Raw genomic sequence first — 25,363 nt, 5'->3', positions numbered from 1 at the left:
GTTTTTGAGCAAAGACGGCTTTTACAAAAAAGGTCCCACTAAAGCTCTCAGCCACTCATAAACATTAAAAAATAAGTATTTTTTTTTTCTTTCCACGCTTAAATCCCTGGATCAACTTCCAATCTAGTCGTCAATTATACGTTTTTATTGTGCCTTTTTTTGTTTGTTTTATGCCCTTTTTGTCAAAGACAACTTGTTTATTGTATGGCAAACACACAAAATATGCAAATATTTTACCCAAAAACACAAAATATGCAAATATTTGACCAAAAAACACAAAATATACAAATATTTTACCCAAAAACACACAACATATGCAAATATTTTACCCAAAAACATCAACTTCAGGTCAATCTGTCAATATGATGTTTTATTTATTTATATTTTATCCCATTTTTTGTCAAAACCCCTGTTTTTTATGGCAAGAACACAAAATACGCAACATTTTCCCACAAAATATTGTCAAAGTGGAATATTTGATGTAAAGTAATTGGAGACCTAAATGGGTCAATAATTCACAATAAAATTGATAAAATCATTATTTGTTTTTGAACAAAGACAGCTTTTACAAAAAAGGTCCCACTAATGCTCTCAGCCACTCAAAAAAATTTAAAAAATAAGTACTTTTTTTTTCTTTCTACGCTTAAACCCCATCAACTTCCAATCTAGTCGTCAATTATACGTTTTTATTGTGCCTTTTTTTGTTTGTTTTATGCCCTTTTTGTCAAAGACAACTTGTTTTTTGTATGGCAAACACACAAAATATGCAAATATTTTACCCAAAAAACACAAAATATGCAAATATTTTACCCAAAAAAACACAAAATATGCAAATATTTTACCCCAAAACACACAAAATATGCAAATATTTTACCCAAAAACATCAACTTCAGATCGATCTGTCGATATGACATTTTATTTATTTATATTTTATCCCATTTTTTGTCAAAAACCCAGTTTTTTATGGAAAGAACACAAAATACGCAACATTTTTCCACAAAATATTGTCAAAGTGGAATATTTGATGTGAAGTAATTGGAGCCATAAATAGGTCAATAATTCACAATAAAATTGCTTACAAATCATTATTTGTTTTTGAACAAAGACAGCTTTTACAAAAAAGGTCCCACTAAAGCTCTCAGCCACTCATAAAAATTAAAAAAATAAGTAATTTTTTTTTCTTTCCACGCTTAAATCCCTGGATCAACTTCCAATCTAGTCGTCAATTATATGTTTTTATTGTGCCTTTTTTTGTTTGTTTTATGCCTTTTTTGTCAAAGACAACTAGTTTTTTGTATGGCAAACACACAAAATATGCAAATATTTTACCCAAAAAACACAAAATATGCCCATATTATGCAAATATTTCACCCAAAAACACACAAAATATGCAAATATTTTACCCATATGCAATTATTTTACCCAAAAACTAAAAATGTGCCAATATTATGCAAATATTTTACCCAAAAACACACAAAATATGCAAATATTTTACCCAAAAACACACAAAATATGTAAATATTTTACCCAAAAACATCAACTTCAGGTCGGTCTGTCGATATGAAGTTTTTATTTATTTATATTGTATCCCGTTTTTGTCAAAAACCCTGTTTTTTATGGCAAGAACACAAAATACACAACATTTTCCCACAAAATATTGTCAAAGTGGAATATTTGATGTGAAGTAATTGGAGCCCTAAATAGGTCAATAATTCACAATAAAATTGCTTTCAAATCATTATTTGTTTTTGTGCAAATATAGCTTTTACAAAAAAAGGTCTCAGTAAAGCTCTCAGGGACCCTTTTGTGTCCCACTCATAAAATGTTTTAAAATAAGTTCTTTTTTTCTTTCTATGCTTAAATCTCTGGATCAACTTCCGATCTAGTCGTCAATTATACGTTTTTATTGTGCATTTTATGCTCTTTTTGTCAAAGACAACTTGTTTTTTTATATGGCAAACACACAAAATATGCAATATTCTCCCCACAAAATGTTGTCAAAGTGGAATATTTGATATGAAGTAATTAGAGCCCTAAATAGGTCAATAATTCATTACAACATTGCTTTTAAATCATTATTTGTTTTTGAGCAAAGACAGCTTTTACAAAAAAGGTCTCACTAAAGCTCTCAGGGACCCAAAAGGGTCCTACTCATAAAAATTTAAAAAATAAGTAATTTTTTTTTTCTTTCTACGCTTAAATCCCTGGATCAATTTCCGATCTAGTCGTCAATTATACGTTTTTATTGTGCGTTTTATGCTCTTTTTGTCAAAGACAACTTGTTTTTTTATATGGCAAACACACAAAATATGCAATATTCTCCCCACAAAATATTGTCAAAGTGGAATATTTGATGTGAAGTAATTGGAGCCCTAAATAGGTCAATAATTCATTACAACATTGCTTTTAAATCATTATTTGTTTTTTTTAGCAAAGACAGCTTTTACAAAAAAAATGTCTCACTAAAGCTCTCAGGGACCCAAAAGGGTCCCACTCATAAAAATTTAAAAAACAAGTAATTTTTTTTTCTTTCTACGCTTAAATCCCTGGATCAACTTCCAATCTAGTCGTCAATTATACGTTTTTATTGTGCGTTTTATGCTCTTTTTGTCAAAGACAACTTGTTTTTTATGTGGCAAACACACAAAATATGCAATATTCTCCCCACAAAATATTGTCAAAGTGGAATATTTGATGTGAAGTAATTGGAGCCATAAATAGGTCAATAATTCACAATAAAATTGCTTTCAAATCATTATTTGTTTTTGTGCAAATATAGCTTTTACAAAAAAAGGTCTCACTAAAGCTCTCAGGGACCCTTTTGGGTCCCACTCATAAAATGTTTTAAAATAAGTTCTTTTTTTCTTTCTACGCTTAAATCTCTGGATCAACTTCCAATCTAGTCGTCAATTATACGTTTTTATTGTGCGTTTTATGCTCTTTTTGTCAAAGACAACTTGTTTTTTTATATGGCAAACACACAAAATATGCAATATTCTCCCCACAAAATATTGTCAAAGTGGAATATTTGATGTGAAGTAATTGGAGCCCTAAATAGGTCAATAATTCATCACAACATTGCTTTGAAATCATTATTTGTTTTTGTGCAAATACAACTTTTACAAAAAAAGGTCTCACTAAAGCTCTCAGGGACCCTTTTGGGTCCAACTCATAAAATGTTTTAAAATAAGTTCTTTTTTTCTTTCTATGCTTAAATCTCTGGATCAACTTCCGATCTAGTCATCAATTATACGTTTTAATTGTGCGTTTTATGCACTTTTTGTCAAAGACAATTTGTTTTTATATAGCAAACACAAAAAATATGTAATATTCTCCCCACAAAATATTGTCAAAGTGGAATATTTGATGTGATGTAATTGGAGCCCTAAATAGGTCAATAATTCACAATAAAATTGCTTACAAATAATTATTTGTTTTTGTGCAAATACAGCTTTTACAAAAAAATGTCTCACTAAAGCTCTCAGGGACCCTTTTGAGTCCCACTCATAAAAATTTAAAAAATTTTGTTTTTTCTTTCTACGCTTAAATCTCTGGATCAACTTTTGATGGAGTCGTCAATTATACGTTTTTATTGTGCGTTTTTTTGTTTGTTTTATTTCCTTTTTTTCAGAGACAACTTGTTTCTTTATATGACAAACACACAAAATATGCAATATTCTCCCCACAAAATATTGTAATAGTGAAATATTTGATGCGAAGTAAATAGGTCAATAATTCATAACAACATTGCTTTTGATTCATTATTTGTTTTTGTGCAAAGACAGATTTTACAAAAAAGGTCTCACTAAAGCTCTCAGGGACCCAAAAGGGTCCCACTCATAAAAATGTTAAAAATAAGTCCTACATTATTTTTTTTCTACGCTTAAATCTCTGGATCAACTTCAGGTCCATATGAAGTTTTTATTTATTTATATTTTATCCCTTTTTTTGTAAAAAACCTTGTTTTTTATGGCAAGAACAAAAAATATGCAACATTTTCCCACAAAATATTGTCGAAGTGGAATATTTGATGTGAAGTAATTGGAGCCCTAAATAGGTCAATAATTCATAACAACATTGCTTTCAAATCATTATTTGTTTTTTAGCAGACAGCTTTTACAAAAAAATGTCTGACTAAAGCTCTCAGGGACCCAAAAGGGTCCCACTCATAAAAATGTTAAAAATAATTCCTACATTTTTTCTTCCTGCGCTTAAATATCTGGATCAACTTCCAATTTAGTCGTCAATTATACGTTTTTATTGTGCGTTTTATGCTCTTTTTGTCAAAGACAACTTGTTTTTTTATATGGCAAACACACAAAACATGCAAACATTTTACCCAAAAACATTTCAAACTTTAACCTATATGCTCTTCCATTACATTTTTTAAATGTTTTTTTGTAATATTATATTAAAATGTGACACGGGCCGTGAGACAATTAGCTGCAGGCCCCAAATGGGCCCCTGGCCGCACGTTGGACACCCCTGTTCTAAAGCAATGGTTCTCCAACATTTACTTAGAATATGCAGCTTGTGGCGTATTAAAAAGAGCCAATTGTTGGTGAACATGTTTATATATGCAAGGTTGTTTTACAAAACCAGTGAAGTTGGCACGTTGCGTAAATCATACAGATTCTGGCTTTTCAACTTTGTGCCTAGAACAATCCGGATGGTTCTTTTCCTCTTTGTTCCGGAGGACACAACGTCCACAGTTTCCAAAAAACAATTGGAAATGTGGACTCGTCAGACCACAGAACACTTTTCCACTTTGCATCAGTCCATCTTAGACGAGCTCGGGGCCCAGGGAAGCCGGCGGCGTTTCTGGGTGTTGTTGATAAATGGCTGTGGCTTTGCATAGGAGAGTTTTAACATGCACTTACAGATGTAGCGACCGACTGTTACTGTTACTGACAGTGGTTTTCTGAAGTGGTCCTGAGCCCATGTGGTGATATCCTTTACAAACTGATGTCGGTTTGATGCAGTACTGCCTGAGGGATGGAAGGTCCGTAATATCATGGCTTACGTGCAGTGATTTCTCCAGATTCTCTGAACTTTTTGATGACATAACGGACCGTAGCTGGTGAAATCCCTAAATTCCTTGCAATAGCTGGTTGAGAAATGTTGTTCTTAGACAATTTGCTCAGGCATTTATTGACAAAGTGGTGACCCTCGCCCCGTCCTTGTTCATGGTAGCTGCTTTTATACCCAATCATGGCACCCACCTGTTCCCAATTAGCCCGATCACCTGTGGGATGTTCCAAATAAGTCTTTGACGAGCATTCCTCGACTTTCTCAGTCTTTTTTGCCACTCGTGCCGGCTTTTTGGAAACATGTCGCGGGCATCAAATTCCAAATGAGCTAATATTTGCAAAAAAACAAAGTTTACCAGTTGGAGCGTTAAATATCTTGTCTTTGCAGTCTATTCAACTGAATATAGGTTGAAAAGGATTAGCAAATCATTTTTATTTACCATTTACACGACTTCACTGGTTTTGGGGTTTGTACATTTAAGCTCCATTGGGTACCACTAGATCGGGGGTCGGCAACCCGCGGCTCTTTAGCGCCGCCCTAGTGGCTCTCTGGAGATTTTTCAAAAATGTATGAAGAATGGAAAAAGATGAGGGGGAAAAAAAAATCAATTTTTTTGTTTTAGAATGTTTTCTGTAGGAGGACAAACATGACATAAACCTCGCTAATTGTTATAAATCACACTGTTTATATTAAACATGCTTCACTGATTCGAGTATTTGGCGAGCGCCGTTTTGTCCTACTAATTTTGGCGGTCCTTGAACTCGCCGTATAGTTTGTTTGCATGTATAACGTTCTCCGACTTTCTAGGACGTGTTTTATGCCACTTCTTTTTCTGTCTCATTTTGTCCACCACACTTTTAACGTTGGGCATGAGTGCACAAAGGTGAGTTTTGTTGATGTTATTGACTTGTGTGGAGTGCTAATCAGACATATTTGGTCACTGCGTGACTGCAAGCTAATCGATGCTAACATGCTATTTAGGCTAGCTGTATGTACATATTGCATATGCCTCATTTGTAGCTATATTTGAGGTCATTTAGTTTCCTTTAAGTCCTCTTAATTACATTTATATCTCATGACACATGTAATATGGCTTTTATTTTTTTGCGGCTCCAGACAGATTTGTTTTTGTATTTTTGGTCCAATATGGCTCTTTCAACATTTTGGGTTGCCGACCCCTGCACTAGATCGGGGGTTGGCAACCCGTCTCTTTAGCGCCGCCCTAGTGGCTCTCTGGAGATTTTTCAAAAATGTATGAAGAATGGAAAAAGAAGAGGGGGAAAAAAAAAAATCAATTTTTTTGTTTTATAATGTTTTCTGTAGGAGGACAAACATGACATAAACCTCGGTAATTGTTATAAATCACACTGTTTATATTAAACATGCTTCACTGATTCGAGTATTTGGCGAGCGCCGTTTTGTCCTATTAATTTTGGCGGTCCTTGAACTCGCCGTATAGTTTGTTTGCATGTATAACGTTCTCCGACTTTCTAGGACGTGTTTTATGCCACTTTTTCTGTCTCATTTTGTCCACCACACTTTTAACGTTGGGCATGAGTGCACAAAGGTGAGTTTTGTTGATGTTATTGACTTGTGTGGAGTGCTAATCAGACATATTTGGTCACTGTGTGACTGCAAGCTAATCGATGCTAACATGCTATTTAGGCTAGCTGTATGTACATATTGCATATGCCTCATTTGTAGCTATATTTGAGGTCATTTAGTTTCCTTTAAGTCCTCTTAATTACATTTATATCTCATGACACATGTAATATGGCTTTTAATTTTTTGCGGCTCCAGACAGATTTGTTTTTGTATTTTTGGTCCAATATGGCTCTTTCAACATTTTGGGTTGCCGACCCCTGCACTAGATCGCGGGTTGCTGCGGCTCTTTCGCGCCGCCCTAGTGGCTCTCTGGAGATTTTTCAAAAATGTATGAAGAATGGAAAAAGATGAGGGGAAAAAAATCAATTTTTTTGTTTTAGAATGTTTTCTGTAGGAGGACAAACATGACATAAACCTCGCTAATTGTTATAAATCACACTGTTTATATTAAACATGCTTCACTGATTCGAGTATTTGGCGAGCGGCGTTTTGTCCTACTAATTTTGGCGGTCCTTGAACTCGCCGTATGGTTTGTTTGCATGTATAACGTTCTCCGACTTTCTAGGACGTGTTTTATGCCACTTTTTCTGTCTCATTTTGTCCACCACACTTTTAACGTCGGGCATGAGTGCACAAAGGTGAGTTTTGTTGATGTTATTGACTTGTGTGGAGTGCTAATCAGACATATTTGGTCACTGCGTGACTGCAAGCTAATCGATGCTAACATGCTATTTAGGCTAGCTATATGTACATATTGCGTATGCCTCATTTGTAGCTATATTTGAGGTCATTTAGTTTCCTTTAAGTCCTCTTAATTACATTTATATCTCATGACACATGTAATATGGCTTTTAATTTTTTGCGGCTCCAGACAGATTTGTTTTTGTATTTTTGGTCCAATATGGCTCTTTCAACATTTTGGGTTGCCGACCCCTGCACTAGATCGCGGGTTGCTGCGGCTCTTTAGCGCCGCCCTAGTGGCTCTCTGGAGATTTTTCAAAAATGTATGAAGAATTGAAAAAGAAGAGGGGGAAAAAAACAAACAATTTTTTTGTTTTATAATGTTTTCTGTAGGAGGACAAACATGACATAAACCTCGCTAATTGTTATAAATCACACTGTTTATATTGAAAATGCTTCACTGATTCGAGTATTTGGCGAGCGCCGTTTTGTCCTACTAATTTTGGCGGTCCTTGAACTCGCCGTATGGTTTGTTTGCATGTATAACGTTCTCCGACTTTCTAGGACGTGTTTTATGCCACTTTTTCTGTCTCATTTTGTCCACCACACTTTTAACGTTGGGCATGAGTGCACAAAGGTGAGTTTTGTTGATGTTATTGACTTGTGTGGAGTGCTAATCAGACATATTTGGTCACTGCGTGACTGCAAGCTAATCGATGCTAACATGCTATTTAGGCTAGCTATATGTACATATTGCATATGCCTCATTTGTAGCTATATTTGAGGTCATTTAGTTTCCTTTAAGTCCTCTTAATTACATTTATATCTCATGACACATGTAATATGGCTTTTATTTTTTTGCGGCTCCAGACAGATTTGTTTTTGTATTTTTGGTCCAATATGGCTCTTTCAACATTTTGGTTGCCGACCCCTGCACTAGATCGGGGGTTGGCAACCCGTCTCTTTAGCGCCGCCCTAGTGGCTCTCTGGAGATTTTTCAAAAATGTATGAAGAATGGAAAAAGATGAGGGGGAAAAAAAATCAATTTTTTTGTTTTAGAATGTTTTCTGTAGGAGGACAAACATGACATAAACCTCGCTAATTGTTATAAATCACACTGTTTATATTAAACATGCTTCACTGATTCGAGTATTTGGCGAGCGCCGTTTTGTCCTACTAATTTTGGCGGTCCTTGAACTCGCCGTATGGTTTGTTTGCATGTATAACGTTCTCCGACTTTCTAGGACGTGTTTTATGCCACTTTTTCTATCTCATTTTGTCCACCACACTTTTAACGTTGGGCATGAGTGCACAAAGGTGAGTTTTGTTGATGTTATTGACTTGTGTGGAGTGCTAATCAGACATATTTGGTCACTGCGTGACTGCAAGCTAATCGATGCTAACATGCTATTTAGGCTAGCTATATGTACATATTGCATATGCCTCATTTGTAGCTATATTTGAGGTCATTTAGTTTCCTTTAAGTCCTCTTAATTACATTTATATCTCATGACACATGTAATATGGCTTTTAATTTTTTGCGGCTCCAGACAGATTTGTTTTTGTATTTTTGGTCCAATATGGCTCTTTCAACATTTTGGGTTGCCGACCCCTGCACTAGATGGAGCCCGCCAAACAGCATTAGTGGTAGTTGGTACCTCAGTTTGAGCTTAAAGATGATGATGATGATGATGATGATGATGATGTTTGCGTCCTAGACTCCGTGCTGGCCTCCTGGGTGCCCCTCATGTCGTCATGGCAATGCAAGAAGCGCCACGGCGACAGCTTCTCCAGCCACGCCACCCTCTGCGCCGGCAGCCCCCCGGACACCAGCCTCCTCCACGGCGACGGTTGCCGGGGCAACTCCGGAGGCGGGCTGCTGTGTCAAGGTGAGTTGGGTCGATGGGTACTGGAGGGGGTCGTCGCCGGCGGTTACGACTGCGCCGACCCCTCCTCGCCGGCGCTCTACACACGAGTCGGACGCCTCCGGGGCTGGATCGACGAGGTCACCGACGGCCCGAGCGGCCGACGAGGGGTCGCGTCCAGGTCGGAAACGAACGACATCGTCGTCGGCGGCGTCAGACGACAACACCGACGCCACGCGGCGGACACCCAAGCGCAGGTGGCGGCTTGAGCGCCCCCGTGCCATGTGACCGCCTAGGGGGGGGGAAACAAATTCCAATCTGAACTCACCTCCGCCGATTGGCCAGGTGGCTGTGTGTGGGCGGAGCTCGCTGTGTTGCCCGGACGACGGCCCCGAAAAATGGCGCAGCATGTGCTTTTACTTTGAAAAGAAAACAATCGCTAGTGTGTGCAGCTGGTCAACATGCAAGAAGACGTTTTATTCCGACTAAAAAGAAGAGAAAGAAGGACTTTTTTTTTTTGCTGCATCTTCATGATTTCAAGCCATGACTAAGCTACTTAAATAAGGAGCGAACAAATGTTAATACTTCTCATCTTTATCAATGATTATTCATCAATAATACAAGGCACTAAACAATAACACTCACTAAGGTATTTATCTGACAATCTGACAGTAAGGTATTTATCTGACAATAACACTCAGTAAGGTATTTATCCGACAATAACACTCGGTAAGATATTTATCTGACAATAACACTCAGTAAGGTATTTATCTGACAATCTGACAGTAAGGTATTTATCTGACAATAACACTCAGTAAGGTATTTATCTGACAATCTGACAGTAAGGTATTTATCTGACAATAACACTCAGTAAGGTATTTATCCGACAATAACACTCAGTAAGGTATTTATCTGACAATAACACTCAGTAAGGTATTTATCTGACAATAACACTCATTAAGGTATTTATCTGACAATGACACTCTGTAAGGTATTTAATCTACAATAACACTCTGTAAGATATTTATCCGACAATAACACTCGGTAAGGTATTTATCTGACAATCTGACAGTAAGGTATTTATCTGACAATAACACTCAGTAAGGTATTTATCTGACAATAACACTCAGTAAGGTATTTATCTGACAATAACACTCAGTAAGGTATTTATCTGACAATCTGACAGTAAGGTATTTATCTGACAATAACACTCAGTAAGGTATTTATCTGACAATCTGACAGTAAGGTATTTATCTGACAATAACACTCAGTAAGGTATTTATCTGACAATAACACTCGGTAAGGTATTTATCTGACAATCTGACAGTAAGGTATTTATCTGACAATCTGACAGTAAGGTGTTTATCTGACAGTAAGGTATTTATCTGACAATAACACTCAGTAAGGTATATATCTGACAATCTGACAGTAAGGTATTTATCTGACAATAACACTCGGTAAGGTATTTATCTGACAACAACAGTCAGTAAGGTATTTATCTGACAATAACACTCGGTAATGTATTTATCTGACAATAACACTCTGTAAGGTATTTATCTGACAATAACACTCGGTAAGGTATTTATCTGACAATCTGACAGTAAGGTATTTATCTGACAGTAAGGTATTTATCTGACAATAACACTCGGTAAGATATTTATCTGACAATAACACTCAGTAAGGTATTTATCCGACAATAACACTCGATAAGGTATTTATCTGACAATAACACTCAGTAAGGTATTTATCTGACAATCTGACAGTAAGGTATTTATCTGACAATAACACTCAGTAAGGTATTTATCTGACAATAACACTCGGTAAGGTATTTATCTGACAGTAAGGTATTTATCTGACAATAACACTCAGTAAGGTATTTATCTGACAATCTGACAGTAAGGTATTTATCTGACAATAACACTCAGTAAGGTATTTATCTGACAATAACACTCGGTAAGATATTTATCTGACAATAACACTCAGTAAGGTATTTATCCGACAATAACACTCGATAAGGTATTTATCTGACAATAACACTCAGTAAGGTATTTATCTGACAATCTGACAGTAAGGTATTTATCTGACAATAACACTCAGTAAGGTATTTATCTGACAATCTGACAGTAAGGTATTTATCTGACAATAACACTCAGTAAGGTATTTATCCGACAATAACACTCGATAAGGTATTTATCTGACAATAACACTCGGTAAGGTATTTATCCGACAATAACACTCAGTAAGGTATTTATCTGACAATAACACTCAGTAAGGTATTTATCTGACAATAACACTCGGTAAGGTATTTATCCGACAATAACACTCAGTAAGGTATTTATCTGACAATAACACTCAGTAAGGTATTTATCTGACAATCTGACAGTAAGGTATTTATCTGACAATAACACTCAGTAAGGTATTTATCTGACAATCTGACAGTAAGGTATTTATCTGACAATAACACTCAGTAATGTATTTATCTGACAATTACACTCAGTAAGGTATTTATCTTACAATAACACTCTGTAAGATATTCATCCGACAATAACACTCGGTAAGGTATTTATCTGACAATAACACTCAGTAAGGTATTCATCCTACAATAAGTGTGTATGTTCCACTGGTTTAGATCATCATTATGTTGCAAATGACCTCATTTACTACATTTGATGTTGAAAATGGCGTCCAAACTATAGAAGCCTGTTTCCGCCACTGGAAAAAATACCCCAATAATATCTCAGATTTATGAGAGAGAGAGAAATTCATAATTATGAGATATGAAAATAATCAAGATAAAAAGTGGAAATGATGTGCAGTTTGTCTCACAGTTTTGACTTTTTATTTCATAATTATGGCTTTTGATGTCATTTCGACTTTCTTCTGTCATTATTTCGACCGTTTATCTCAGAATTATTAATTTTTATTGAATAATTATGACTTTTTATTGAATAATTATGACTTTTGATATCTGAGAATTCTGAAATGTTATCTAATGACTTTTTATTTCATAATTATGACTTTCATAATTCCGGCTTTTTATCTAATGATTATGGCTTTATATATATTTGAGGGGCTTTACTCCATAATCAGAACTTTTAATGTTATATTATAACTTTCTCATATTTTCGACTTTTTATTTTATAATTATGGCTTTTGATGTCATCAGTTCGACTTTATCTCATTTATTTTTATTTTTTATTTCATAATTCAGGCTTTTTATCTCATGATTATGGCTTTTTTTTTTGGGGGGGGGGGGGGGCTCTTTATTCCATAAATAGAAATTTTTCTGTTATATTATAACTTTATCTCGTATTTTTTACTTTTTATTTTACAATTATGATTTTTGATGTCATCATTTCGACTTTATCTCATTAATTTGACTTTTATCTCAGAATTCTGATTTTTTTTATCTAATAATTGTGACTTTTTAATTCATAATTATGACTATTTCATCATCCTGACTTTTGATCTCATGATTCTGGCTTAATTCAAAATTTGGGGGGCTTTTTATTCCATAATTAGAAATGTTATGTTATAATTATAACTATCTCATATTTTCGATTTTTTTTTTTTATCTCATTAGTTAGGACTTTAATTTTGATTTACCACATAATTATGGCTTATCTCATAATTTCGACTTTCTCATTACTTTGACTTTTTAACTAACTTTTTGACTTTATCTCATTAATTCGACTTTAAATCTTGGAATTATGAATTTTTATCTAATAATTATGACTTTTTATTTCATAATTATGACTTTGTTTCATAATTCAGGCTTTTTATCTCACCATCTTGACTTTTTATCTCATGATTACGCCTTTATTTACATTTGAGGGGCTTTACTCCACAATTAGAACTTTTAATGTTATATTAAAACTTTATTTCATATTTTCGACATTTTATTTTATTTTATAATTATGACTTTTGATGTCATCATTTCGACTTTATCTCATTAATTTGACTTTTATCTCAGAATTCTGATTTTTTAAATCTAATTGACTTTTTATTTCATAATTATGACTTTTTATCTCATGATTATGGCTTTTTTTTTTTTAAATTTTGGGGGGGCTTTCTATTGCATAATTAGAACTTGATCTCATATTTCCGACTTTTTATTTCATAATTAGGACTTTTGATCTCATCATTTCGACATTCTATCTCAGTCTTTCGATTTTTTTATCTCAGAATTCTGATTTTTTAATCTAATAATTATGACTTTTTATCTCATTTCGACTTCATCTCATTAATTCGACTTTTTATCTCAGAATTCTGATTTTTTTAATCTCATGATTATGGTTTTATTTAAATTTTGGGGGTCTTTTTATTCCATAATTAGAACTTATGTTGTAATTATAACTTTCTCATATTTTCGACTTTTTATTTTAAAATTATGATTTTACTTCATAATTCAGGTTTTTTTTAAATCTCACAATCCTGACTTTTTTATCTCATGATTATGGCTTTATATACATTTTGGGGGTCTTTTTATTCCATAATTAGAATTTATGTTGTAATTTTAACTTTATCTCATATTTTCGACTTTTTATTTAATAAATAGAACTTTTGATCTCATCATTTTGACTTGATCTCATTACTTCGACTTATCTCAGATTTCTGAATTTGTATCTAATAATTATGACTTATTTCATAATTATGACTTGATTTCATAATTCAGGCTTTTTATCTCATGATTGTGGCTCTATTGACATTTGGGGGTCTTTTTATTCCATAATTAGAACTTTTTATGTTATAATTATAACCTTATCTCATATGTTCGACTTCTTATCTCATAATTAGGACTTTATTTCATCATTTGGACTCATCACATAATTATGACTGATTTCATATTTTCGACTTTTTATTTAATCATTTCGATCTTTTATCCCATTTACTCGTACAGCTCACAATTTCGACTTTTTAATCTCTCAATGTTGACCTTATCTCATCAATTCGACTTTTGAAAAATCTCATCATTTAAACTATAGTGATGACTTACCATTAGGGTAACTTTTTAGCGACGTAAGCGGGCTTCCATACCAAACAAGGGCAGTCACACTAATAAAGATTTTTTTTAAAAAACATTTATTAAAAGAATATTTGGGAATAAAAATGCTAGCCTGTACTCGAACAATCCTTCATGCAGTACTAAAACATGTGAAATAAAACACTGACGCGGTCATGAAATGTACAGAATGTGACGTTAGAAGCCATTACAAGTGATATTAGAGTAGAAGTGTAGTGCTGTAATGTTTACTTTCCGCCACCAGATGGCGTCCTTCTTTCCTTCCTTGTTGACGATTTGATGAGGCGGGAAAAGTTGTCTGACATTTGTGTTTTGTTCCGTTGTGATGTTTGTTGTTGTTGTTGTTGTCGTACCTGCTTCCGCTCGTCTACATTAAGCCATTAAAAGAGGATTCAAGCTTCCAGCAGCACGCCATCTTGCCTTCTTCACTCAAACTGACGTCACCACTTAGTCAGCTTGTTGCTTCTCTCGCTTTCACTTTCACTTTCACTACCAATTAGGAGTCCAGCAGTTAGTTGACTTTTACTTTCAGCTTACAGAGGCGGTTAGTTAGTTAGTTAGATGTGTCACTTCCATCATTCCATAACTCTTAGTGGCCATCTTCAGTCTCCATGCAAGACCCCTATTCATTTTGAGAAGCGTCTGATCTGATGCAAAAAAACTTTATACATTTTGAAAGGTAGGTCAAAATGTCATCTCTTTACACGTTTGTTACCTAGAAACCTATTTATTTTGACCAACATGTGACACACTACATCAGTCATGTCGTCGGGCTTTACTAGTTTGTTTTTAGTTCTTCACATCTTGGGGGTTTTTACTGGTCAAGTAAAAAAAAAAAAGCTGGATCTCTATTCATTTTGAGAAGCATCTGATCTGATGTAAAAAAAAAACTAAAAAAATTCTAAAAGAGGCTTTTTAGCTGCTTTAGTTGACTTAGTTTTTATCTGAGCCAAGCAAAAAAAAAAAACTATTTATTTTAATGTTAACTACAGTAACAAGAACCATATTGTTTTCATATTATATTTTTTCTCTACTCTTAAGACTACGTATTTATTTCCTATTTAGAAGTATTTTTGGCGATCAAAGAAAGAACTCTATACATTTTGAAAGGTAGGTCAAAATGAGAAACCTATTTATTTTGACCAACATGTGACACACTACGTCAGTCATGTCGTCGGGCTTTACTAGTTTGTTTTTAGTTCTTCACATTTTAGGGGGTTTTACAGGTCAAGTTAAAAAAAAAGCTGGATCTCTATTCATTTTGAGAAGTGTCTGCTACAAATCAATTCTACACAAGTATTTTTTAGCTGCCATATTTATTTATCCCAAATTTTTGGGAATTTTTTTTCTCAGCCAAACAAGAACCCTTTTGATTTTAATGGTTTTGACAAGAACACTATCAATTTTAATTGGTATTCATAGCTAGAAGTGCACATGTTCTAGTACAAATGCTTTTTTTTTTAGTCTCTTTGCAGCTTAAAATGGAGTTTGTCATATTTCTCTGAATTAAAGCAAGAACCCTATTGTTTTTTTTGTCCGGAATGTAGACAAGATCAATTGGGTTAATGTTTTGACTTTTTTAATCTTCATATTATATATATTCTCTACTCTTAGACTATGTATTTATTTCCTATTTAGAAGTGTTTTTGGCATTCAAAGAAAGAACTCTATACATTTTGAAAGGTAGGTCAAAATGTTATTTCTTTACATGTTTGTTACCTAGAAACCTATTTATTTTGACCAACATGTGACACACGTCAGTCATGTCGTCGGGCTTTACTAGTTTGTTTTTAGCTCTTCACATTTTGGGGGTTTTTACAGGTCAAGTAAAAAAAAAAAGCTGGATCTCTATTCATTTTGAGAAGCGTCTGATCTGATGTAAAAAAAAATAAAATAAAAATTCTAAAAGAGGCTTTTTAGCTGCTTTAGTTGACCTAGTTTTCATCAGAGCAAAGCAAAAAAACCCTATTGATTTTAATGGTAACTACAGTAACAAGAACCATATTGTTTTCATATTATATATATTCTCTACTCTTAGACTATGTATTTACTTCCTTATTAGAAGTATTTTTTTTGCTTTCAGAGAAAGTACTCTATACATTTTGAAAGGTAGGTCAAAATGTCATTTCTTTACACGTTTGTTACTGGTCTGTTAGAGCAAGAAACCTATTTATTTTGACCAACATGTGACACACAATGTCAGTCATGTCGGGCTTTACTAGTTTGTTTTTGGTTTTTCACATTTTGGGGGGTTTTACAGGTCAAGTAAAAAAAAAAAAACAAGCAATATCTCTATTAATTTTTATGCAAATCAATTCTACACAAGTTTTTTTTAGCTGCTTTAGTTGCCACATTTACAGTTCTGATTTTTAAAAAAAAAAAAGCAAGATCCCTATTCATTTTGAGAAGTGTGACCTGATGCAAACAAATAAATTATACTACGGCTTCTGTTAGCTGCTTTCATGGACATAGTCTTTAGCCCAACAAGAACCCTTTTGATTTTAGTGGTAACTACAGTAGCAAGAATGCTATCAATTTTAGTGGTACCTATAGCTGGAAGTACAAATGCCTTCTTTTAGTCTGTTATAGCGAGAAGCCTATTTATTTTGACTAGCATGTGACACACCGTCAGTCATGTCGGTCTTTACTAGTTTGTTTTTAGCTCTTCACTTTTTGGCCCATTATTACAGTTTAAGTAAAAAATAAAATAAAATAAAAAAAGCAAGATCCCTACTTATTTTGGTGGCATCTATAAAATGGCGACATCATTGAATGTATTCATCATTACTGATTTTCATTCAACTTTAGCTTACTTTCAGAACAAGAACCCTATTGATTTTAGTGGTAACTACAGTGGCAAGAATGCTATTGATTTTAGTGGTACCTATAGCTGGACGTACAAATGCTTTCTTTTAGTCTGTTATAGCGAGAAGCTTATTTATTTTGACTAGCATGTGACACACCGTCAGTCTTTACTAGTTTGTTTTTAGCTCTTCACGATTATTACAGTTTAAGTAAAATTTTTTTTAAAAAAAGCAAGATCCCTACTTATTTTTGTGGCATCTATAAAATGGCGACATCATTGAATGTATTCATCACTACTGATTTTCATCCAACTTTAGCTTAAATTCAGAACTAGAACCCTATTGATTTTAGTGGTAACTACAGTGGCAAGAATGCTTTTGATTTTAATGGTACCTATAGCTGGAAGTTCAAATGCTTTCTTTTAGTCTGTTATAGAGAGAAGCCTATTTATTTTGACTACCATGTGACACACTGTCAGTCTTTACTAGTTTGTTTTTAGCGCTTTGCATTTTGGCCGATTATTAGTTCAAGTAAAAAACAAGAACCCTACTTATTTTGGTGGCATCTATTAAATGGCGGCAGTGGTCACATCCTTGAATATTTTCATCATCCTTAAACAAATGACTGATTTTCATCCAAGTTTAGCTTACTTTCAGAACTAGAACCCTATTGATTTTAGTGGCAACTACAGTGGCAAGAATGCTATTGATTTTAATGGTACCTATAGCTGGACGTACACATGCTTTCTTTTAGTCTGTTATAGAGAGAAGCCTATTTATTTTGAGCAGCATGTGACACACCGTCAGTCTTTACTAGTTTGTTTTTAGCGCTTTGCATTTTGGCCGATTATTACAGTTCAAGTAAAAAAAAAGCAAGATTCCTACTTATTTTGGTGGCATCTATAAAATGGCGACATCATTGAATGTATTCATCACTACTGATTTTCATCCAACTTTAGCTTACTTTCAGAACAAGAACCCTATTGATTTTAGTGGTAACTACAGTGGCAAGAATGCTATTGATTTGAATGGTACCTATAGTTGGAAGTACAAATGCTTTCTTTTAGTCTGTTATAGCGAGAAGCCTATTTATTTTGAGCAGCATGTGACACACCGTCAGTCTTTACTAGTTTGTTTTTAGTTCTTCACATTTTGGCCGATTATTACAGTTTAACTAAAAATAAATTAAAAAAGCAAGATCCCTACTTATTTTGGTGGCATCTATAAAATGGCGACATCATTGAATGTATTCATCATCCTTAAAAAAAAACAACAACATTGATTTTCATCCAACTTTAGCTTACTTTCAGAACAAGAACCCTATTGATTTTAGTGGTAACGACAGTAGCAATAATGCTATTGCTTTTAATGGTACCTATAGCTGGAAGTACAAATGCTTTCTTTTAGTCTGTTATAGCGAGAAGCCTATTTATTTTGAGCAGCATGTGACACACCGTCAGTCTTTACTAGTTTGTTTTTAGCTCTTCACATTTTGGCCCATTATTACAGTTTAAGTAAAAAAAAAAAATTAAAAAAAAAAAGCAAGATCCCTACTTATTTTGGTGGCATCTGTAAAATGGTGACATCATTGAATGTATTCATCATCCTTAAAAAAAACCCCCAACTTATTTTCAACCAACTTTAGCTTACTTTCAGAACAAGAACCCTATTGAACCCTACAGTAGCAATATTGCTATTGATTTTAATGGTACCTATAGCTGGACGTACAAATGCTTTCTTTTAGTCTGTTATATCGAGAAGCCTATTTATTTTGACTAGCACGTGACACACTGTCAGTCTTTACTAGTTTACTTTTAGCTCTTCACATTTTGGCCGGTTATTACAGTTGAAGTTAAAACAAAAACAAAAAGAGCAAGATCCCTACTTATTTTGGTGGCATCTAAAAAATGGCGACATCATTGAATGTTTTCATCATCCTTAAAAAAACAAACTGATTTTCATCCAACTTTAGCTTACTTTCATAACAAGAACCCTATTAGTTTGAGTGGTAACTACAGTAGCAAGAATGCTATTGATTTTAGTGGTACCTATAGCTGGAAGTACAAATGCTTTCTTTTAGTCTGTTATAGCGAGAAGCTTATTTATTTTGACTAGCATGTGACACACCGTCAGTCTTTACTAGTTTGTTTTTAGCTCTTCACGATTATTACAGTTTAAGTAAAAAATAAAAATAAAAAAGCAAGATCCCTACTTATTTTGGTGGCATCTATAAAATGGCGACATCATTGAATATTTTCATCACTACTGATTTTCATCCAACTTTAGCTTACTTTCAGAACAAGAACCCTATTGATTTTAGTGGTAACGACAGTAGCAACAATGCTATTGATTTTAATGGTACCTATAGCTGGAAGTACAAATGCTTTCTTTTAGTCTGTTATAGCGAGAAGCCTATTTATTTTTAGCAGCATGTGACACACCGTCAGTCTTTACTAGTTTGTTTTTAGCTCTTCACATTTTGGCCGATTATTACAGTTGAAGTTAAAACAAAAACAAAAAAAGCAAGATCCCTACTTATTTTGGTGGCATCTATAAAATGGCGACATCATTGAATGTTTTCATCATCCTTAAAAAAACAAACTGATTTTCATCCAACTTTAGCTTACTTTCATAACAAGAACCCTATTAGTTTGAGTGGTAACTACAGTAGCAAGAATGCTATTGATTTTAGTGGTACCTATAGCTGGAAGTACAAATGCTTTCTTTTAGTCTGTTATAGCGAGAAGCCTATTTATTTTGACTAGCATGTGACACACCGTCAGTCTTTACTAGTTTGTTTTTAGCTCTTCACGATTATTACAGTTTAAGTAAAAAAAAATAAAAAAGCAAGATCCCTACTTATTTTGGTGGCATCTATAAAATGGCGACATCATTGAATGTATTCATCACTACTGATTTTCATCCAACTTTAGCTTACTTTCAGAACAAGAACCCTATTGATTTTAATGGCAACAACAGTGGCAAGAATGCTATTGCTTTTAATGGTACCTATAGCTGGAAGTACAAATGCTTTCTTTTAGTCTGTTATAGCAAGAAGCCTATTTATTTTGAGCAGCATGTGACACACCGTCAGTCTTTACTAGTTTGTTTTTAGCGCTTTGCATTTTGGCCGATTATTACAGTTCAAGTAAAAACAAACAAACAAAAAAAACAAGAACCCTACTTATTTTCCTGGCATCTATTAAATGGCGGCAGTGGTCACATCCTTGAATATTTTCATCATCCTTAAAAAAACCGACTGATTTTCATCCAACTTTAGCTTACTTTCAAGAACTAGAACCCTATTGATTTTAGTGGTAACTACAGTAGCAATAATGCTATTGATTTTAGTGGTAACTATAGCTGGAAGTACAAATGCTTTCTTTTAGTCTGTTATAGCGAGAAGCCTATTTATTTTGACTAGCATGTGACACACCGTCAGTCTTTACTAGTTTGTTTTTAGCTCTTTACGATTATTAGTTTAAGTAAAAAAAAATAAAAAAGCAAGATCCCTACTTATTTTGGTGGCATCTATAAAATGGCGACATCATCGAATGTTTTCATCACTACTGATTTTCATCCAACTTTAGCTTACTTTCAGAACAAGAACCCTATTGATTTTAATGGCAACAACAGTGGCAAGAATGCTATTGCTTTTAATGGTACCTATAGCTGGAAGTACAAATGCTTTCTTTTAGTCTGTTATAGCAAGAAGCCTATTTATTTTGAGCAGCATGTGACACACCGTCAGTCTTTACTAGTTTGTTTTTAGCGCTTTGCATTTTGGCTGATTATTACAGTTCAAGTAAAAACAATAAAAACAAAACAAGAACCCTACTTATTTTGCTGGCATCTATTAAATGGCGGCAGTGGTCACATCCTTGAATATTTTCATCATCCTTAAAAAAACCGACTGATTTTCATCCAACTTTAGCTTACTTTCAAGAACTAGAACCCTATTGATTTTAGTGGTAACTACAGTAGCAATAATGCTATTGATTTTAGTGGTACCTATAGCTGGAAGTACAAATGCTTTCTTTTAGTCTGTTATAGCGAGAAGCCTATTTATTTTGACTAGCATGTGACACACCGTCAGTCTTTACTAGTTTGTTTTTAGCTCTTCACGATTATTAGTTTAAGTAAAAAATAAAAATAAAAAAGCAAGATCCCTACTTATTTTGGTGGCATCTATAGAATGGCGACATCATTGAATGTATTCATCATCCTTAAAAAAAAACAAAAAACTGATTTTCAACCAACTTTAGCTTACTTTCAGAACAAGCACCCTATTGATTTTTACACTAAGTTGTCAGGGCAAGACCTCGGATGATTTTGAATCACTCTCCACACAATTTCCTCCTCCCCGGCAGGTTTTGGCACAAACCTCGGCGAGTCGACTCCCTGCAGGCGTTCAGGGCGGGGGGGGGGGGGGGGGGGGGGTGCAGGGGGTCACGGCGAGCTCGCTAACTAGAGCGCTTCCTTCCCGAGTGGTGGACTTTTCAGAAAGCTAACCAAGGACTCATTAATCAAACGGAGACTCGGGGCCAGGGGGAGCTGTCCTACATCCCGTGGACTCGTGCACGCCGTCTTAAAATAAGCGTGCGTGTCGTCCAATCAGGCGGCGCCGTTAGTCGACGCCGCGGCTAAAATAAAAGACAGGAAGTGCTGAGCGATGGACAAATTGTCGGTGGTTGTGTATTGGTGGCGCGGGGGTTATGCGGGGATTAGTTTGGACTTAGCGGCGTGACACACCACACCGACGTCATCACCGTTTTAAAGGGTAGCTGGCGGAAAACGCTGGAATTGTTGAGCGGCGGAATACTCGGAAGTTTACACACACTTGTAAAGGATATCACGTCATGGCTGTCTGGAGTTTCCAATAACGGAGGAAAGTTCTGAAGCAAAAATGTCACTGTTTGGCCACAACACCCAGCAATGTGTGTGGAGGAGAAAAGGTGAGGCCTTTAATCCCAGGAACACCATGCCTACTGTCAAACATGGTGGTTGGTAGTATTATGCTCTGGGCCTGTTTTGCCGCCAATGGAACTGCTGCTTTACAGAGAGTAAATGGGACAATGAAAAAAGGACGAAATTCTTCAGGACAAGCTAAAATCATCAGCCCGGAGGTTGGTAAGTACTGGGCGCAGTTGGGTGTTCCAACAGGACAATGACCCCAAACACACCTTGTCCGAAGAATTGTATCAAAGTTATCACAAAACTTTGTGTTCCTGGCGAGCAGACAAAAGCTGCCTTTGATCTTACCAATCAGAAAAAACTCCACTGTGTAGGATGGGAAGCGACATGAAGGTGTCGGTTTCTTTGATGTATTGTAATCCACAGGAAGATGTTGTCTTGTGTTGAAGAGGTTCATTTAGCCTACTAATGGTTGATTTATATAGGCTAGTAAGGTTGAGTTTTGTAGTTTTGGGATGGAACAATCCATGTAACACCGTCACAGACGACGTCACGCTAACATCACGTGACACCTCCGATGAAGGCTGCAGAAGCAAGATAGCCTAAAACTGTACCTTACTAGCCTATATAAATCAACCGTTTTTTAAAATAGATTTCGTCTTGACTCGAGATCTACAAGGCGCCTTTTTCTTTGAACCGTTTTGCGACCGAAGGCAGCGGCTGTTTACGACCCCCGGTCCCTTGTAGAAACAGCCGTCCAACTGAAAGAGGAGGCGCGCAATCTTTCGTCAGAGCGCGGTGGAAGACTGTGCAAAGAGTACAGCCCAGACTTTTCTCCTCAATGAGCTAAATTGAATTCTGTCACAGTTTAATTCCTTGCTTCTTGTCCTGTTTAATGGACGTCATCAGTGTTTGAACCTGACACACGTCAAAAGTGGCTCGCCCTAGGACACAACGGACGTGACTAGGATGGTAGAAGGTGGGGATTGAACCCCAGCACGGCCACTCTACCAACTTCGCCATGCCGTCCCCAAAAACATACATACATACACACATACATATATACACATATATGTGTGTATATATATATATATATATATGCTGTATATATATATTAGGGCAGGGGTCGGCAACCCAAAATGTTGAAAGAGCCATATTGGACCAAAAATACAAAAACAAATCTGTCTGGAGCCGCAAAAAATTAAAAGCCATATTACATGTGTCATGAGATATAAATGTAATTAAGAGGACTTAAAGGAAACTAAATGAGCTCAAATATAGCTACAAATGAGGCATAATGATGCAATATGTACATATCGCTAGCCTAAATAGCATGTTAGCATCGATTAGCTTGCAGTCACGCAGTGACCAAATATGTCTGATTAGCACTCCACACAAGTCAATAACATCAACAAAACTCACCTTTGTGCACTCATGCCCAACGTTAAAAGTGTGGTGGACAAAATGAGATAGAAAAAGTGGCATAAAACACGTCCTAGAAAGTCGGAGAACGTTATACATGGAAACAAACCATACGGCGAGTTCAAGGACGGCCAAAATTAGTAGGACAAAACGGCGCTCGCCAAATACTCGAATCAGTGAAGCATGTTTAATATAAACAGTGTGATTTATAATAATTAGCGAGGTTTATGTCATGTTTGTCCTACAGAAAACATTCTAAAACAAAAAATTTGATTTTTTTCCCCTCATCTTTTTCCATTCTTCATACATTTTTGAAAAATCTCCAGAGAGCCACTAGGGCGGCGCTAAAGAGCCGCAGCAACCCGCGATCTAGTGCAGGGGTCGGCAACCCAAAATGTTGAAAGAGCCATATTGGACCAAAAATACAAAAACAAATCTGTCTGGAGCCGCAAAAAATTAAAAGCCATATTACATGTGTCATGAGATATAAATGTAATTAAGAGGACTTAAAGGAAACTAAATGACCTCAAATATAGCTACAAATGAGGCATAATGATGCAATATGTACATATAGCTAGCCTAAATAGCATGTTAGCATCGATTAGCTTGCAGTCACGCAGTGACTAAATATGTCTGATTAGCACTCCACACAAGTCAATAACATCAACAAAACTCACCTTTGTGCACTCACGCACGACGTTAAAAGTGTGGTGGACAAAATGAGACAGAAAAAGTGGCATAAAACACGTCCTAGAAAGTCGGAGAAATTTATACATGGAAACAAACTATACGGTGAGTTCAAGGACCGCCAAAATAAATAGGAAAAAACGGCGCTCGCCAAATACTCGAATGAGTGAAGCATATTTAATATAAACAGTGTGATTTATAACAATTAGGGAGGTTTATGTCATGTTTGTCCTCCTACAGAAACCATACTAAAACAAAAAAATACATTTTTTCCCCTCATCTTTTTCCATTCTTCATACATTTTTAAAAAATCTCCAGAGAGCCACTAGGGCGGCGCTAAAGAGCCGCATGCGGCTCTAGAGCCGCGGGTTGCCGACCCCCGTATTAGGGCTTCAACAACTAATCGATTAAAATAGATTATAAAAATAGTTGCCGATTAATTTAGTAATCGATTCGTTGGATCTATGCTATGCGCATGCGCAGAGGCTTTAAAAAAAAAAAAAAAATCTTTATTTATAAACTGCAACATTTACAAACAGCTGAGAAACAATAATCAAAATAAGTATGGTGCCAGTATGCTGTTTTTTTTCAATAAAATACTGGAAAGGATAGAAATGTAGTTTGTCTCTTTTATCCGATTATTAATCGAAGTAATAATCGACAGATTAATCGATTACCAAATTAATAGTTAGTTGCAGCCCTAATATATATATATATATATATAGTGGGGCAAAAAAGTATTTAGTCAGCCACCCATTGATTGTCAATGGGTGGCTGACTAAATACTTTTTTGCCCCACTGTATATATATAAAGGAAAAAATATATATATACACATATGTATATATATATATTTGTGTATGTATATATAGTTTTTTCCTTTTCTAAAATCTGTCCAGTCCAGCCACTTTATAAATGTTTGGGTATAATTCTATCAAACAGAACCAAATTTCAAGAGTTTAAATTCATCAGAGCTGTTATCTATTTTACAGAGGAACGTCGTGAATCACAACTTGCACCCCAAATGTTATGAAAAAGAATCGTTACCCTCTAGAATCGCGTGGAGCCCCGAAGATTGACAGTGGGGGTGGCGTGGAATGTCTTCTTCCTCCTAGAGGGGGCGCCACAGGAAACAATGGAGAAGCGCGACATTAATCATGTGGAGTGCGCCGTCCAGAGGTCAGAGGTCGAGCAGGAACATCCACACGCTGGGCCGCCATTGGACGAAGGAAGGCCACGAATAGAAGCCGCTATAAAAAGCCACTGAGGAGTGCTGAAATAGTACTTTCTGCAGAATAAAACTATGATGAAGACCAACTACCACTCAAACACT

The 25,363-nt window shown here is 35.3% G+C and overlaps 1 protein-coding gene across 1 annotated transcript in view; it reads left to right on the top strand.

Moving 5' to 3' along the window:
- LOC133656234 (neurotrypsin-like) overlaps positions 1 to 10,100 on the top strand; it is a 67,433-nt gene extending 57,333 nt beyond the window's left edge. The window contains exon 14 of the mRNA XM_062057169.1: positions 9,036 to 10,100. Coding sequence (XP_061913153.1) covers positions 9,036 to 9,451 — 416 coding nt within the window. The 3' untranslated portion in view covers positions 9,452 to 10,100. The remainder of the gene's footprint in view (positions 1 to 9,035) is intronic.
- The last annotated feature ends 15,263 nt before the right edge of the window (positions 10,101 to 25,363 follow it).

The sequence above is a fragment of the Entelurus aequoreus genome, linkage group LG08 (assembly GCF_033978785.1).
Source record: "Entelurus aequoreus isolate RoL-2023_Sb linkage group LG08, RoL_Eaeq_v1.1, whole genome shotgun sequence".
In the NCBI taxonomy this organism is placed as follows: domain Eukaryota; kingdom Metazoa; phylum Chordata; class Actinopteri; order Syngnathiformes; family Syngnathidae; genus Entelurus; species Entelurus aequoreus.
Note: the sequence above shows the minus strand (reverse complement) of the source record. Positions and strands in the feature narration are given on the sequence as shown.